At 35.4% G+C, this 14,796-nt stretch overlaps 1 protein-coding gene across 2 annotated transcripts in view; it reads left to right on the plus strand.

Moving 5' to 3' along the window:
- MLIP (muscular LMNA-interacting protein) overlaps window positions 1-14,796 on the plus strand; it is a 124,766-nt gene that overhangs the window by 103,505 nt on the left and 6,465 nt on the right. For both annotated transcript variants that reach the window (XM_012722763.1, XM_012722760.1), the window contains one exon: window positions 9,956-10,009. In XM_012722763.1, coding sequence (XP_012578217.1) covers window positions 9,956-10,009 — 54 coding nt within the window. The remainder of the gene's footprint in view (window positions 1-9,955; window positions 10,010-14,796) is intronic.

Below are 14,796 nucleotides of genomic sequence, written 5' to 3' on the forward strand. Positions count from 1 at the left end.
TTTTTTAAATTTTTAAACTAATGTGTAATATCTTTTATTGTCCCTTATTCATTTTTCCTTGAATTCCATTTGCTATTCCCATTTTTATTTTGGTTCATATTGGACAGATAAATATTTTCCTCTTTTATTTTCAACTTTCACAGATGTTCATGTTTGACTACATATTCTCTGATCTTGCTCTATTTTGATCTGGAGGGACTTATTTTAATGTACCAAATTACATCATAGATGACTTAATACTGACACATTATTTTCCATTTTCCATTACTGTAATTACCTGTCTCTTCTTTCCAGTTTTCCATTCAAGTGATATGGTTTAAATTGACTATTTCAAAATTAACTCATTCTATTTTGTTGTTATAATTGCCCTAACCTTAGGACCCGACTTCATAATTATATACCCTACCAGTATAAATAGCATCCTCTTAAGATATATCCACTTGGCCCCTTCTATTATATCGCATCATGTTGATATTACCTAATTTAAGATTTTAATTTCTGACATGTTAAGCTATAATTTTCTTCTTTTTGCTCCAGAATCTTTCATGACCTTTTTTTTTGAATGGCAATGACATACTTACTCAGAGTGTTTTATTACTCTACCTTCTTATATTTATTGCTGCATCCCCTGAATTTATTTCCTTTTTTATTTGAGTCCTTGATCCAATAATCTTTTTAAAGTGAGTCTTTTACTGGCAAGTATTCTGAGGCCTAGAATATTGAGGCTATACTTTATGCTTCCATATTTGAATGACATTTTAATAGTTTATCAAATTCTACATGATACAAAATTAGGCAAATGTGGTAGTATTAGAAGCATCTTAATCTAAATATTTTCTTTCTTTGAAGTGGTTGAAACTTGCTAATGTAATAGATAGAGTTCATCTATGAACTTCTTAGCAGTCAGGGAGCACCATTCTTAACTTACGGTTTTAAGTTTGAATAAACCACTACCATGGCTGTTAGGATGCGGCTCTAGAAGAAACACAGCTGAGAGTAAAAGAAGACAGATTCTCCAGATGGGAATCTTAGACTAACACAACTCAGGGAACTAAGGCTATTGTAATCCCTCAGAATGGCTGCAATCTAAGACCAAATGCAGTGGCTGGCAGCATGATATAACTGGGCAGGACTGATAGGGTCAGGAGTTGTAGTGACAACTTAAAGGTATATAACAGATATGGTAAGATTGTTAGAAAGAGTTTACATCAGTCTGAAATGTAGTTTGGAACGAGGCGCAGCGGCAAGGCCTGGGGTCCCAGGGCAGAGAGTTGGCAGGCACTGAAGCCCTTCAGTTCTGTAGGCGCACAGTGCTCTGTTCATCTGCTCCCTAATTCCTCACATAGCCTTTCCCTGTCATTCTCACATTCTCAAAGATGATGCTGGGAATGTAGTGTTAAGAAACAGCTGAGTGGGGTCTGGTTCAGAATGGAGTGGAGAGGGCAGGGATGGACCCCAGGCCTGTTCTGCCTCTTAAAAAATACTCTTAGAAATTTTTGCGATGTCTCTGTTGATATTTTCCTGCATTCTGGAATGGTTTTCTTGTAACTTTGTGTTTTTTAACTAGGCACAGCTGGCATGGGATTGAGGCAGGGTAAGAATTGAAAAATATTTAGCAATTAAATCTTCATGCAGAGATGTTTATTTCCTAGAATATGTTACATTGCAATAAAATGTCTAATGTCCTTTAATTTCTATAGTAGAGAAGGAACTGAAGGAGAAAAAAATCCCACCAGTGCTATCTTCTGTGAAGAGACTATTGGTTTATGATTGTACAAGGGTTAGCATGATATTGAAAACAATTGAAAATGATGTCACGGCTGTAGAACTAAATAACTAATTGTGCCCTTAAAGGACAGAGAAAATAAAGCAAATATGTTGTTTGTCAACTCCACTTTCGTTTCTGGAAATTATTTCGAGGCTGGAATGGTGTAGAAATACAGATTTGCTCCCTTTTCATTACAACCTGGGAAGTGAATGGTTTTGTTAATCCCCTTAGGGAAGTACTTTTCTGGTTGAAAAAGAGCTCTAGATGAAAAATGTTAGTAAACAGAGCAATGTGGCATTGGTTTTCAAGACAGGCTGAAGTTACAGTAATGGAAAGAGCGAGAGAAGTATTGTTTTTATGCTATCTTTTAGAGAGTGATCTTTGAAAGAGAGAATTCTTACATCACCTGTGTTTGTGCTCCTTGGATTGCAAGAGGAAAAACCAGGAGTTAAAATAGTATAACTTGGAAATTTTCAATCAGATTTCAAAAAATGTATTAAATGGATCAGAGAAGAAAATTTCTTTTTTTTTTTTAAAGATTTATTTATTTATTTGTGCATACAGAACTGGGGTACAGGCCAGAGGCTCAGGGGCGGTGAGAGGCTTCACCAGAGACAGAGTGGGGAGCAGAACAGGCAGATCTACGAAGTACACTGCTGAGGGAAGCAGCGGGCGGGTCAGGAGAGGTCTGGCTCGCCATGTGGTCTCCTCCAGGGCAGGCGGCAGGCGGGAATCAAACTCATGCGGAAGTGGCTTCAGATTCTCAGTGCTGTGCTTTAACCCGCTGCGCCACCAGGGAGGGCCTTCTTTTTCTTTTAATGGGGTATTAGACTGGCAATTAGGCTTTACTAGAACCTAGGCTCCAATCTAATGATACTAGTGACGAGCTCGCCACAATGACTTTTCTGTTGGTTTATAAAACATTTAACATACACCAGTTCCCATGTAAGAATACATAAATACTCAGGGTTATGGAAAGAATATTGTGAATCTTAGCAGTGTTAATAAAAGCTCACACAAGGAACAAGTGGTATACATATAATAGGTTGGCAACATATTATAAGAATGCCAGATAAGATTATGTGGGGAATTCAATTATACCACTGATATAGACACTTTTACCTTACCTGGACTCATTCCCCGAGATTCCAAAGAGGGAGAACCTATTTTTCTGAGACAGTATCATTTATCAACCAACATAATTTTGCTTGGCCATCACTAATCATTGAATTACCTAAGCAAAAAAGGAGCTAGAATTTATCTAGTTAGGACCCAGGTTTTAATGATGAAGAAACTGAAGCCCAAAATCCAAAGGATATTCTCTAGGCCACATAGAGACTTAGTGAGTTAGTGGCACAGAAACCTTTGAGGATCATCAAAAAATAGATGCAGTGCCTTTAAATTCCAAACGCGAATATTTAAACAATCGATGTCTTCATGTAACTTTAAAAGTTACAGGCAGGCCCTCCCTGGTGGCGCAGCGGGTTACAGCACAGCACTGAGAAGCTTAAGCCACTTTCTTATGAGTTGGATCCCCGCCTGCCCCGGAGGTGACCACATGGCGCGGCAGACCTCTCCTGGTCCGCCCGCTGCTCCCCTCAGCAGTGTACTTCGTTGATCTGCCTGTTCTGCTCCCCACTCTGTTCCTGGTGAATCCTCTCACCCTCCACATGTCTGGCCTGTACCCCAGTTCTGTATAAATAAAAAAAAAGTTACAGGCAAATGCAGATACAAAACTGAGGGCTTTTGAATAAATTTATTTCTGGTAACAGCGGTGTGGTTCTGATGGTTATTGAAAGCCACTTTCCCCCCCAGTCAGCATCACGTAGTGCCTCTATAAAGGAAATCTCAGAGCGCACCCCTGCTTTGTCCCAGGAAAAGAGTCTTGAGCAATAGAATCAGTTTGCTCAACTCATGTTTGGTGTCCAACTGTTTGGATCCTGTTTTCAGCTTGCAGTGTTTTTGGAAAATGATGTAAATTCATATTTTACAGCTTCCATTCATTTAGAATGTTTTCAAGAGCTTGTTCCTTTGTTTCTGTAATGCATTTGTTTTGGGCAAAATCCCTGCACAGTTGTTCTCTGCCTGCACTTCCTGGCATTCTCTCACTCACACATTTTGCCCCAATTCTTTGAATCTTCTATCTTCTAATAAGCCTAATTCTAAGCAACTTTGTTTCAGCTGCTGACCCCACAGAATTCTTTGATTCCTTTTATCCTACCAGAAGAACTTAGTTTTGATTTCAGTCCCTTGGGAAGAGGTTCCTTCATCCTTTCTAGACTAGGTCAGCATTATCTGTTCTGGGCCCCGTAATACTCCGAACTTTACTTCATAACACATTATTTTGTGCCTATTTCTCTGTATCCTGATTACATAACGAATATCTCTCTCTCCCACTATAGTCTCCAAGGGCAAAGACAGTATCTATCTGTTAAGTATTATCTTCCTCACATCTACAAAATGCCTGGCACCATAGCAGCTACTTAATGAAAAACATCTGTGATAAATTATTTAATTATACAACTGCAGTATAGCTTAATTGTTTAGGTCATTTTGCACATAGTTAATTATAGCAGTGACTAGATAAATATTTTAAGACATTAATTCCAGCAGTTCATAGAAAAAATGTCACCAATGGCTTCACCAATCAACCAGAGGCAGTACTGGCATCCTGTGAGCATCCTGTGGACTTACTGTTTGAAACAGAAATGTATTAAATTTCCCCAGGTACTTCTGGGCACTCAGATATATTATAAATTAGGAAATAAATACTCAAATTTTTGTTTTACCAGGTAGAGCTTCATTTATTTATAAATGAAAATTGCTGACCTCAAACCTTCAACCTCTTCTTTGTGGGAGTGATGGGTACTATGTTGACATAGAGACCTTAAACTTCATTGAAAGGGGAAGATTGCTGTATCAATCTAGATGATTGCCAGTCTAGTATTGTAAGACCCCTGATGAGTTCAAGAGAAACAATATTAAACCTGCACATGAAGTTATAAACTCAGACATGGGCAGCTAGATTCAATAATTTTGTACGCAAAAAAAAAATCTAAGAATCAAACAGAACGCACATGTTCTAGTCCAAAGGTCTCTAGGATATACACTCTCATGTCAAGTACATTTTTGGAAATGCAGTAAACACTTCCTAATTGCTCACTTGCAATTATTTTGCAAGTCTGAAAATTCTTTTTGTATATTATTTATTCTTCATTTCATTTGTTTAATCAGTAAGTACTTAGTGTGCATTCTGCCCTGAGGGGGTCTTAGATCAGGCAGAGAAAACCTAAAGACAAATTTACCGTTATCCACATGCTTTCCAATAGCTTCTGGCCTCATAACATTAGACTTATAGAACACACTATTTTATCATGTCTGTTTTTTGAGAGATGTTCTTAAGAACTCCAGCTGAATTAGTTCACAATTCTAGGTGGGAAGACAGAAGTAGAAGCTATAGCTTTCTGAAAACAAGTGAGCTTAAAGAAGTTTCTATAAGGATGCTGCTCAGCAAAAAGCAATTCCAAAGAAGTAAATTCTGACTAACATGTGTAGCACCTGTGGCGATTTTCAAGCATTAACATTCCTTACACTTCCTTGCCATAATTTATGGCAAATAAGAAAACCTACTTCATCTTCTCACAGAAGGGAGAGTAGTTTCACGAAAGCTAGAAAATTGAATTCTATTTCTCAGGTAGGTTAAAAACATAATTACGTGCTTTAACTGTTTTGCATATTTTCTTTTTTGGTTTCTCTAGCTACATGAATCATATGTCATATATACATTATAGTCTTAAATAGTCTAAAGCTCTCACTCATCATCCATATTTTTCACATCAATCACAGTGATTTTTTTTTGCTATGAAAATCTGATCTCTGTTAGAAATGATGTTCTTGTTACTACAGTTGGTTTGAGGGAAATTCATCTGTCTGTGAGAGACCTTCATGTTACCTTTGAGAGAAGCAGTGACATTTATTTTATGTCTTTACATATATATATATATATATATATATATATATTACATCATTGTTTATTTTTTAACCAGTGTTTGCGTTCTTATCTCAGATGTAGGCCCCATAGAATTTCCACTATCAATTCCCTGTTCTGTTCACCTCTCTTGTTCTGTTCCCTCTTCCTCTTCCTCCCCTGCTGAATGTCTCTGGTTTATAGAGGTCTGTTTATTTTTGTTTTGTTGTGTTACATTCTTTATTGTTATTAATTTTTTTCTCTGATGCCTTATTTGGTTCCCCTTTATTCCTCCTATAATTGAAACCATCCAATATTTTTCTCTTTCCCTTCTGACTTATTTCACTGAGTATAATTTTTTCTAGTTCCACCCATGTTGCTGCAAAAGGTGTGCGATTATCTTTAATGGTTGCTGAATAGGATTCCATTGTGTATATATACCATCTTTTTGATCCAGTCCTCTATTTTGGGGCATTTGGTTTGTTTCCATGTTTTACCTATTATAAATAGTACTGCAATAAGCATAGGGGTGCATGTATTCTTTTGAATCACTGAGTTTGTGTCCTTTGGGTAGATCCTGAGAAGAAGAATTGCAGTGTCATATGGTAGGTCCATTTTTAGTAGTCTGAGGAAACTCCATACAGCTTTTAATAGTAGTTTTTACTACCACTAGTGTAGGAGAGTTCCTTTTTTGCCACATCCTCACCAACATTTTTTGTTGCTAGTTTTTTGATATGTACCATTTTTACTGGTGTATGGTGATATCTCATTGTGGTTTTGATTTGCATTTCCTTGATTTTGAGGGATGTTGAATATTTGTTCATATGCCTGTGGGTCATTTGCATTTCCTCTTTGGAAAAGTATATTATAAATTCTTCTGCTTATTTCTTGGCTGGGTTGTTTACTTTGTTTTTGTTGAGTTGTATGAGTTTTTTGTATATCTTTGTAATCAGTCCCTTATCAGTTATATGGAGTGAAAAATGAGTGACATTTATAAGTATGTCCCCTATTGGTAATGAACTAGTCACAAAGCTTTTTATTATTTTGGTGGCAGCTAGAAGCAAGAGTGTATAAAAGCTAACTGAATATTTTTTTTTTTTCCCAAATACCACTTGCTGATTAGCCCATAATGGTGGGTGAGCAAAGGTCTAATTAATCAGTTACACATCGGACTAGTGTTTGCACCCAGGATAAAATTTTGGTTTTTCTTATTTCACCTGAGCCTTTCATCACATTAGTTCTTCTTGGTGCTCTGATAATAAAATTAGAATTTTTCCCAAGTTTTTACTTTTTTTGATAAAAAATAGTAATCTTGATCAAAAAATAGAAAATTTTTTTTATAAAAAAATAGTAAGTTTTCTCTAGAAAACTTACCACTTAGTAAAGAAGCTTGGGTGGCTCTCTGTCGTTCAGTATTTGTATTTTCTTTGGCTAGTGGGCCACTCGCCTAGATGGAATTCATTTGTGCTTTTCACTCATTCTTTCCATCCTGGCTGTGAGAGGATTTTTATACTATGCCTTATCCACTCAAAACATCTCTAGCTTTCATCCATTGCTAAATCTCAGTATTCAGCAGAGATGTTGACATTTATTTATTTATCTCCATTATTTCCTAAATTTTCTCCCCCAATCAACAAAATAAACAGTGTGTCTATTTTTCAGTCATCCTAGAGAGTAGGAATCCAAAAGTCACTGAGAAAAACTCAAGTCTTCAATTTCAAGATAATGCTTTAATTTAAAGCTTCCTATTTATTCTTCATTCTCTCTCTCTCTCTCTCTCTCCTTAAATAGCCTCCAGCTGTCCCTTGCCATCCATATTTTGCACATCACAGTAATATTGTTTGATTTGAAAATCTGATTGCACATGCCCCTTTCTTGCTTAAAGTCCTTCAGTGACTTCCTGCTTCCCAGAGAATGAAGTCCAGGCCCATCACCTGATATAAGCTCCATTGTATTGTGTCTCCCATCTAACCTTTCAGAGCTACAGTAACCACCTCTGAACTGCTTCCTGTGAATGGGACATTCTTGCCTTCACTACTTTTTTTTTTTTTTTTTTGGCAAAATGGTACAACTTCCTTCTTGTGTCTTCCCCTCACTGTCCTGCAACATCTTCCCAGTGGCATATCACCACTTCACAGTGGGTTTGAAAAAGTTTCTGAAGGCTATCACCCTGGGTTTTGGTCATGGCTCTGGTACTTATCACTTGTGAATAAGTTATGGTGTCTCAGTGCTTTAATTTCTTTATCTGTAAAATTGAATAATATTAGCACTCACCTCACATGTGAAAAGTAAATCAGCTAATACATATAATAATGTATCATGTAGTTACATAATAAATTCTTATGATAAATCCATCAATTTTCACAAGATTTTAATAGAAAATTTTATTTTTTTTAAATTATAGGACAAAATATAAATGGTATAATAGTTATACTATGGTAAAAGATTATAAATAGAATAAAACATTCCAAAGTCAAATATAAATCACTTAGGGATTGCCAGTTTAAAAGAATTAGTTATCTCTATTCTCTTTTGGTGATTATGTAATTAACACAAAGCTTTTGAAATTAAAATAAAATGAATTCAAATGAGTAGATACTTATATTGAAAAGAAGGGATAAGTTGTCAAAGTACATATATTGCTATGTACTCAATTGCTTTTTCAATCTCAGTTGAATATTTTATTGGGTATGTTCCAACTTTTTCAAATTTTAGGGTATTTATCCTATTTTAAGAGATGAAGGGAATGAAAATTTGACTTTGTACACACTATAATCATTAATATAATTATCAACCACTTAGCCTAGGTAGTCTAAAGATTCTGATGTCTCTAAGACCAACCTGTGTCTGAAATTTGAAGCAATACACAGAGTAGGAACTTAAGCCAGACTCAGGATCTCAGAGGAATCTGATGAACAGGAGAAGTAGCGCTTTGCCTGATTTCAGGAATGCCATTTAGATCTCTACTTGGATGTAGGACAAAATCACACCTCTTATTTAAAGCCATGATCTCAAGCAGCTAGAGAGAGTCCTGATATTATGATAACCAAAGAATTTCATAGTTGGGAACAGGATGTAATGACCGGTTTTTGTGAGGCTATAGCTTTAAGAATTCCATTCTTTAAAATCTGCCTGAGGAAATATGAGGAAGGACCTCTTCGCCTTCTCATCCTCCACTTTTACTGTCTTTTAGTGTGAGACCACAGCTAAATAAATTGCTGGGATCCACTAAATTGCCCTGGAGTATTTGGAGCTAATTCATATTTTTAATTGATTAATTGGCCAAATCTGTACCTTACTGAAGTGAGAAAAGTTTAGTGATTTCCATGACCTTGATTTTCTTAAGACAATAGCAGAAATAGAGAACATTCCTGGCTAATCAGACATTACAGATACCCTAAAGTTGGAGAGAGAAGAGAGTTAAAAAAAGAGGGGTAGATAACACAGAATTGTTTTGCAAATTCTCTTTCCTTCTCTTTGTATATGTCCTTCATATTCTGTCTCCTCTTCTATGACTTCCTTCTATTTTAATAAGTTTAACTGTGTGTCTAGTGCCAGAAGATGCACACAATAAAAAAAATTCCTAGTTAAGCAAAATAAATGCCCTTCAGTTAAAGTGTCATTCTATTGTAAACTACACCATAAGAACATTGCCTGGTAAGCATGCACTGTTTATGAAGGTTTATGATTATGAAGGTTTATGAAGTCCTGTGTATTGAGAGCATTAGTATTTATAATAATGTACCTTGCTTGACTTTCTATGGATCTACTGGCTTTGACTGTGGATCTGAACATGATATATCCTGCTTTGGGAATTTTCGATTTTAGGCATATTGTCTAAACTGAAAAGTAAATCTAATTCTATTTTCTCACTATGATGCTTGTCAATGTGTTTTAACAATGCATTCCATCAATAAACATTTAATACCTGTCAGCGCTATTTGCCAAGCACTGTTAGAGGTTGTGATTGAGTAGGACACAAACATAAATAAGATGTGGTCACATATTCAGTATTCATATTCTGCCAAACATTTTTGAGTTAAGAATATGTTCCTTAGTATTTCATAACAATCAAATTTTAATATTTATACTTGATAGAATTTACTATGATCAGCAAACATATGCTTATTTCATTGTTTAATTATCTATTTCAATGATCTAAATGTTTATTTCTCCCCACTTCTACCTTTGACCACATCCCGGGCATCTTGTTTGTGAAGCTGAGTCATCCAATGTTGACTATTCCTGAACATGAAACTCTTGCTTCCAACGAGGTAAATGCAAGATACAGTTGGACATCAAGTTACCCATCTACATATGATATCAGGGTGTAGAAATAAACCAGACTTATAAAAAAAAAGTATAAAGTCATGCATAATTTATTTATTGAGGCAACATTAATGTATAATACTGTGTATGATTTAGAGATACAGGATCACACCCTGAGGCACATGTTACCACATCACACCTACCCAATCATGTTTTTTTTTCTATTAAAGTTTTATTTATTTATGCATACAAGAACTAGGGTGCAGGCTAGAGGTGTGTGTGGGGAGGCGGGGGGAGGAGTGGTGAGATGATTCACTTGAGACAGAATGGGAAACAGAACACGTGGATCTAGTGAAATACACTGCTGGGCGAGCAGTGGGTGAAAGAGACTAGGTCTGTTGCGCCACATGGGTCACATTTCTGGTGGTGATTGGAGGGTTATTGTGGTTGCAAATAGCTTCATAATGCTGAGACTTAAACTCTTGTGCCACCAAGGAAGCCCCCAGTCATGCTTTTTTTTTTTTTTTTTTTAAAGAAAGGACTTCCTGGACTACTCTGTATTGTTCAGAAATTGAAGATAGTTAAGTAGGTAAATTCTTGGTATTTGTCAGTGTGCAGAGTGGTACAAAATTTCCCTTATGGACAGCACCTTGATCACAAACCAACTTTTCCTCAGATTGTCTGGCTTTGTGATTTCCTTTTTAGATTCAAATATGAAACTTGTCTTTTTTTTCTCTAGAAGGTCTGAGGACGCTTCATAATACTTGTGGTATATCATCTGAGTTAGAGAGCTCAGCACTCAATTTCAGCTCACTGGAGCAATTCTGTTTATCTCACTGAGCACCTACCTTGACAACCGCCCCTCCCCCACCCCCAAGTGAATTTTGCATCTAACAGGCAGCACTAGGACAAAGGAGAACCAACTCAGACACAGTCACTCTGTTCGTGCTTATTTGGCCACTTTCACAGTTTGGGGGCTGAAGGGCAAAAAAATGTAATATCAAAACCTCCCATTATAAAAGTTATACAACAGAGATAAGAAAAGTATGTAAAGAAATTATTAATGATGTGTTAATCAAGGGCAAGAATAACTGAATAGCCCTCCCTGGTGGCACAGCGGGTTAAGCACTAAGACCCTAAAGGCACTTTCTTATGAGTTCGATCCCTGCCTGCCCCAGAGATCCACATGGCGCTGCAGACCTCTCCTGACCTGCCCGCTGCTCCCTCAGCAGTGTAATTCGTAGATTTGCCTGTTCTGCTCCCGGCTCTGTCTCCGGTGAATCCTCTCACCCTCCGCATCTCTCTCTGGCTTGTACCCCAGTTCTGTATGAATAAATAAATAAATCTTAAAAAAAAAAAGAATAACCGAATGTTTTCTTCATCAGAAAAAGTAGTAAATGTGAGTAGGGAAAAGAAGTAGTTTATAAAGGGGTTATCTTTAGGAAAGAGTGAGCTCACACATTCATTTCAGTCACACCCACAAATAAGGGAATCTCAGTTTTGTAGCCTCCAAATTTAGAAAAACCAAGTGTAATGGAAGATAATTAGAAACAATAAAAATTCCAAAAATAAATAAATAAGTAAATAAATCTGTCTTATTTTGCTAAGACATATTTATCTCAATTCATGATATAGAATCTGACTTCTGCAGTTTGAAACCTCTATCATTTATCTATATGGCTTTCCCATATAACATTTGTTGCTAAAGTATGAATGTATATTATGAATGTGTGAATTTATCGCCTTAACCAAGTCTCTGATTTTTAAAAATCATACTCACGACTCCATGAGTATGAACTTATGGAACACTTTAAATTCTTATAGTCAAATTAAATTTTCGAAAAATTATAGCAATTTACCCTTGCAGGCACATGTTGTAAAACCTAGTTCCATCTACTCTTGCCATAACTTAGAGTTACAACTGTCAGTTTTCTGAGAGATTACTATATATTAAAAGTGTTATGTCTTTTCCATATTTCATTTAATTTTCAAAAAATTCAGGTACAGTTATTATTTCCATTTTACAGATGGTGAAACTAAGACTGAGAGAAATCGGTTTATTTCCTATGGCCAAATATTTCCTAAGGCCAAATAACTGGAAAGTAACTACTCATCAAACTGCATCTAGTTCTCCCTGTTTGGAGCCTATACTCTCAGGCACTCTAACTTACTTTATCAAGATCTCTATCCAAGTATCTATACTATCTATATTTTTCTCCCCTTCAGAGTGCTATTTTTAAATATTTGACAATTTCAAAGGGGGTTGTGTTTTGCACTTATTTGCATTTAGAAAATTCTATATTTTCTGTCATTTTAGCCTGTTTGTTTTTGTATCATGTTGTTGCATTTATTTGCTGCCATAGCAATACTTCTTGAGATGTAAACTACCTTTACATATAAAGGATATTAACTTGTTTTCCATTGTGTTAATTTTTTAATGTGATAATAGCAATTTTTATAATGAAAAATTGAACAAATAGACATACATGTATGTACATATGCACATATACAATTATGTACGTACATATATGCATGTATGTTCACACACATGTATATATATGCATACATGTACATACATATGCCCCAAAGTGGCAGGATGGTAGCATACATTTGCACATTTCAGAAAAATGTAAAAAATAAATAATTAAATGTTTTTATTCCTTCAAATATAATTGTTTTGACTTTGACTTATATCTACACAAAAAGAGTATTTCTACACTATAATAAAACATCAGTTGTTTATTTAAATGATCAGCCCAAGTAATATGTGAACTAAGAATTTCTGAATCTTAGGAAACGTGAAAGGCTGTGTTGCTAGAAAGGACAGTAGATGTGGCATTTGTATATTTTTTTTCACCAATTAGCTCAACTCAAAAGACAAATTTAAAATTGAGATTGTGAATAAAATTATCAAAAGTGACTTTAACTTTACACGTTGAATATGTAAGAACACCATAAAAGAAGGTAAGGTCTGAAGTTTAATGTTTGTAAGAGACAGTGAGTTAATTATCACACAAGTAAATAATTAAGAAAAGTGCCATATTTATGCTTCCATTGTGTTGTATTTTATGTCTTAGTAATGACCCATTTTAGAGCAATTTAATTTGATTTTGTAGTTCCTTAAGTGTGGTTTTACTTTGAACACTGACCAGGATTTTCCCTAATTGCGCTGTTATTTACCTGTGAAACATGAACAAAGAAAAAAAAAAGTACTTAATAAAACAATTCTGCCTTTATGACTAATGAATAAACCATTCTAGTTACCAAAACCAGTGCAAATAAAGAATCATGGAAGGACCTTTTGGAATATTTGAATTTCCCCTGTTTTTTTTTTTCTTTCTTATAAAGTCAGAACTTTTGTGTTTTCATCCCACATCTTGTATGCAGCTATGCTATTTATAGATACTAGGTTCTTATATTACCAAGGTAATTCATTTAACTACAAACAGATTTACCTGAATTGGTTTGTTCATAGTTTTCAGAACTTATGTTACTTCGAAGGCACTTTTAAAAGAACTAATTGAAAACAGCAAGCCCACTTATTTAGCTCTGTGGTTCTCAACTCTGGCTGAACATTGCTATGATCTGGGGTAACTTACAAAAGCCCCAATGGAAGCATTGCACTCCAGGCAAATTAAATTAAGAACTTCTGGAAATAGGTTTAGACATTGGCAATATTTAAGATCTTCCCAGGTGATTCAAATATCCAAAAAAGTTCAGATCCTCAAATTCTAGCTCCTTCTTTGACAGTCTGATCAATCAAATCAGTTATTCAATCTTGGAAGCAAAAATTACAAGGTAAAAGTGATAGACTCATACAAACAAATTGTGTTATGTGTATGCAATGGAATACTATTCATCTATAAGAAAGGTGACATGTTATCATTTATGGCAAAAGGGAATGAACTTGAGAAGATTAAGTCTCTGATGCTCAAGGATGAGCCATTTAGTCCATGGCTACCTGGGCATCCCCAGCTGGCTGTGATGCAGGTCATTGTCTCAGGGGAGTCATTCAGTTTCTTTTAGGTTTTTTTTTTTTTTTTTTTTATGTTTTAGCTTCTTCTATGGTATTTTTATATATCCAATTCTTTCACACACACACACACACACACAAAGTGCATGGAAGACCCTAGGCAGAAGAGAGGCCACAATAAGTAAGTCAGAACAGTAAAGACACATGTTGGATGATGTCACAAATATGAGTAATATAAGGAAGAAAAGTGGATGAGCTAAGAAAACAAGTAGTAACAAACTAACAGACATTGATGTTTTTCAGGATAAGAGAAGAGAAAGAGAGAAAGGATCCAGGGGGTAAAAGAAATGGTGGTGTGTAAAAAAAAAAAGAATGAAAGATTATTTCAGTGAATACTCTAAACTAATGAAATATAGGTTTATATATTTTGGCCTAATATCATAAAGGTTTAATATGCTTTAGTCTGGGCATATTGATTTATAAGATATATTTTATGTTGAGATTCACAGTAATTGCCACATTAAAACTAATTGCTTTGTTTCTATTTTATTTGATATTCCATACAAGGTTTGAAAAATACATAGGCTGAATTGGGGGGTGGCTTATGTTGTGCATTCTAAAGAATGTCTTCTTTAGCTTTCTATTACTTAAAGAATATCAACCTTTGCTGAACCACCATATGAACAGGGGTGATCCCTAAATAATGAATTTGACCAAGGTGGCTTATCAATCTTTTTCACAGATTTTAGTTTGTTCATAGCAATGCAATATTATCCAAGTAGGGGTGTGTGTGTGTGTGTGTGTGTGTGTGTGTGTGTG

Source organism: Condylura cristata, unplaced genomic scaffold (genome assembly GCF_000260355.1).
Source record: "Condylura cristata isolate star-nosed mole 26May11 unplaced genomic scaffold, ConCri1.0 scaffold00001, whole genome shotgun sequence".
In the NCBI taxonomy this organism is placed as follows: domain Eukaryota; kingdom Metazoa; phylum Chordata; class Mammalia; order Eulipotyphla; family Talpidae; genus Condylura; species Condylura cristata.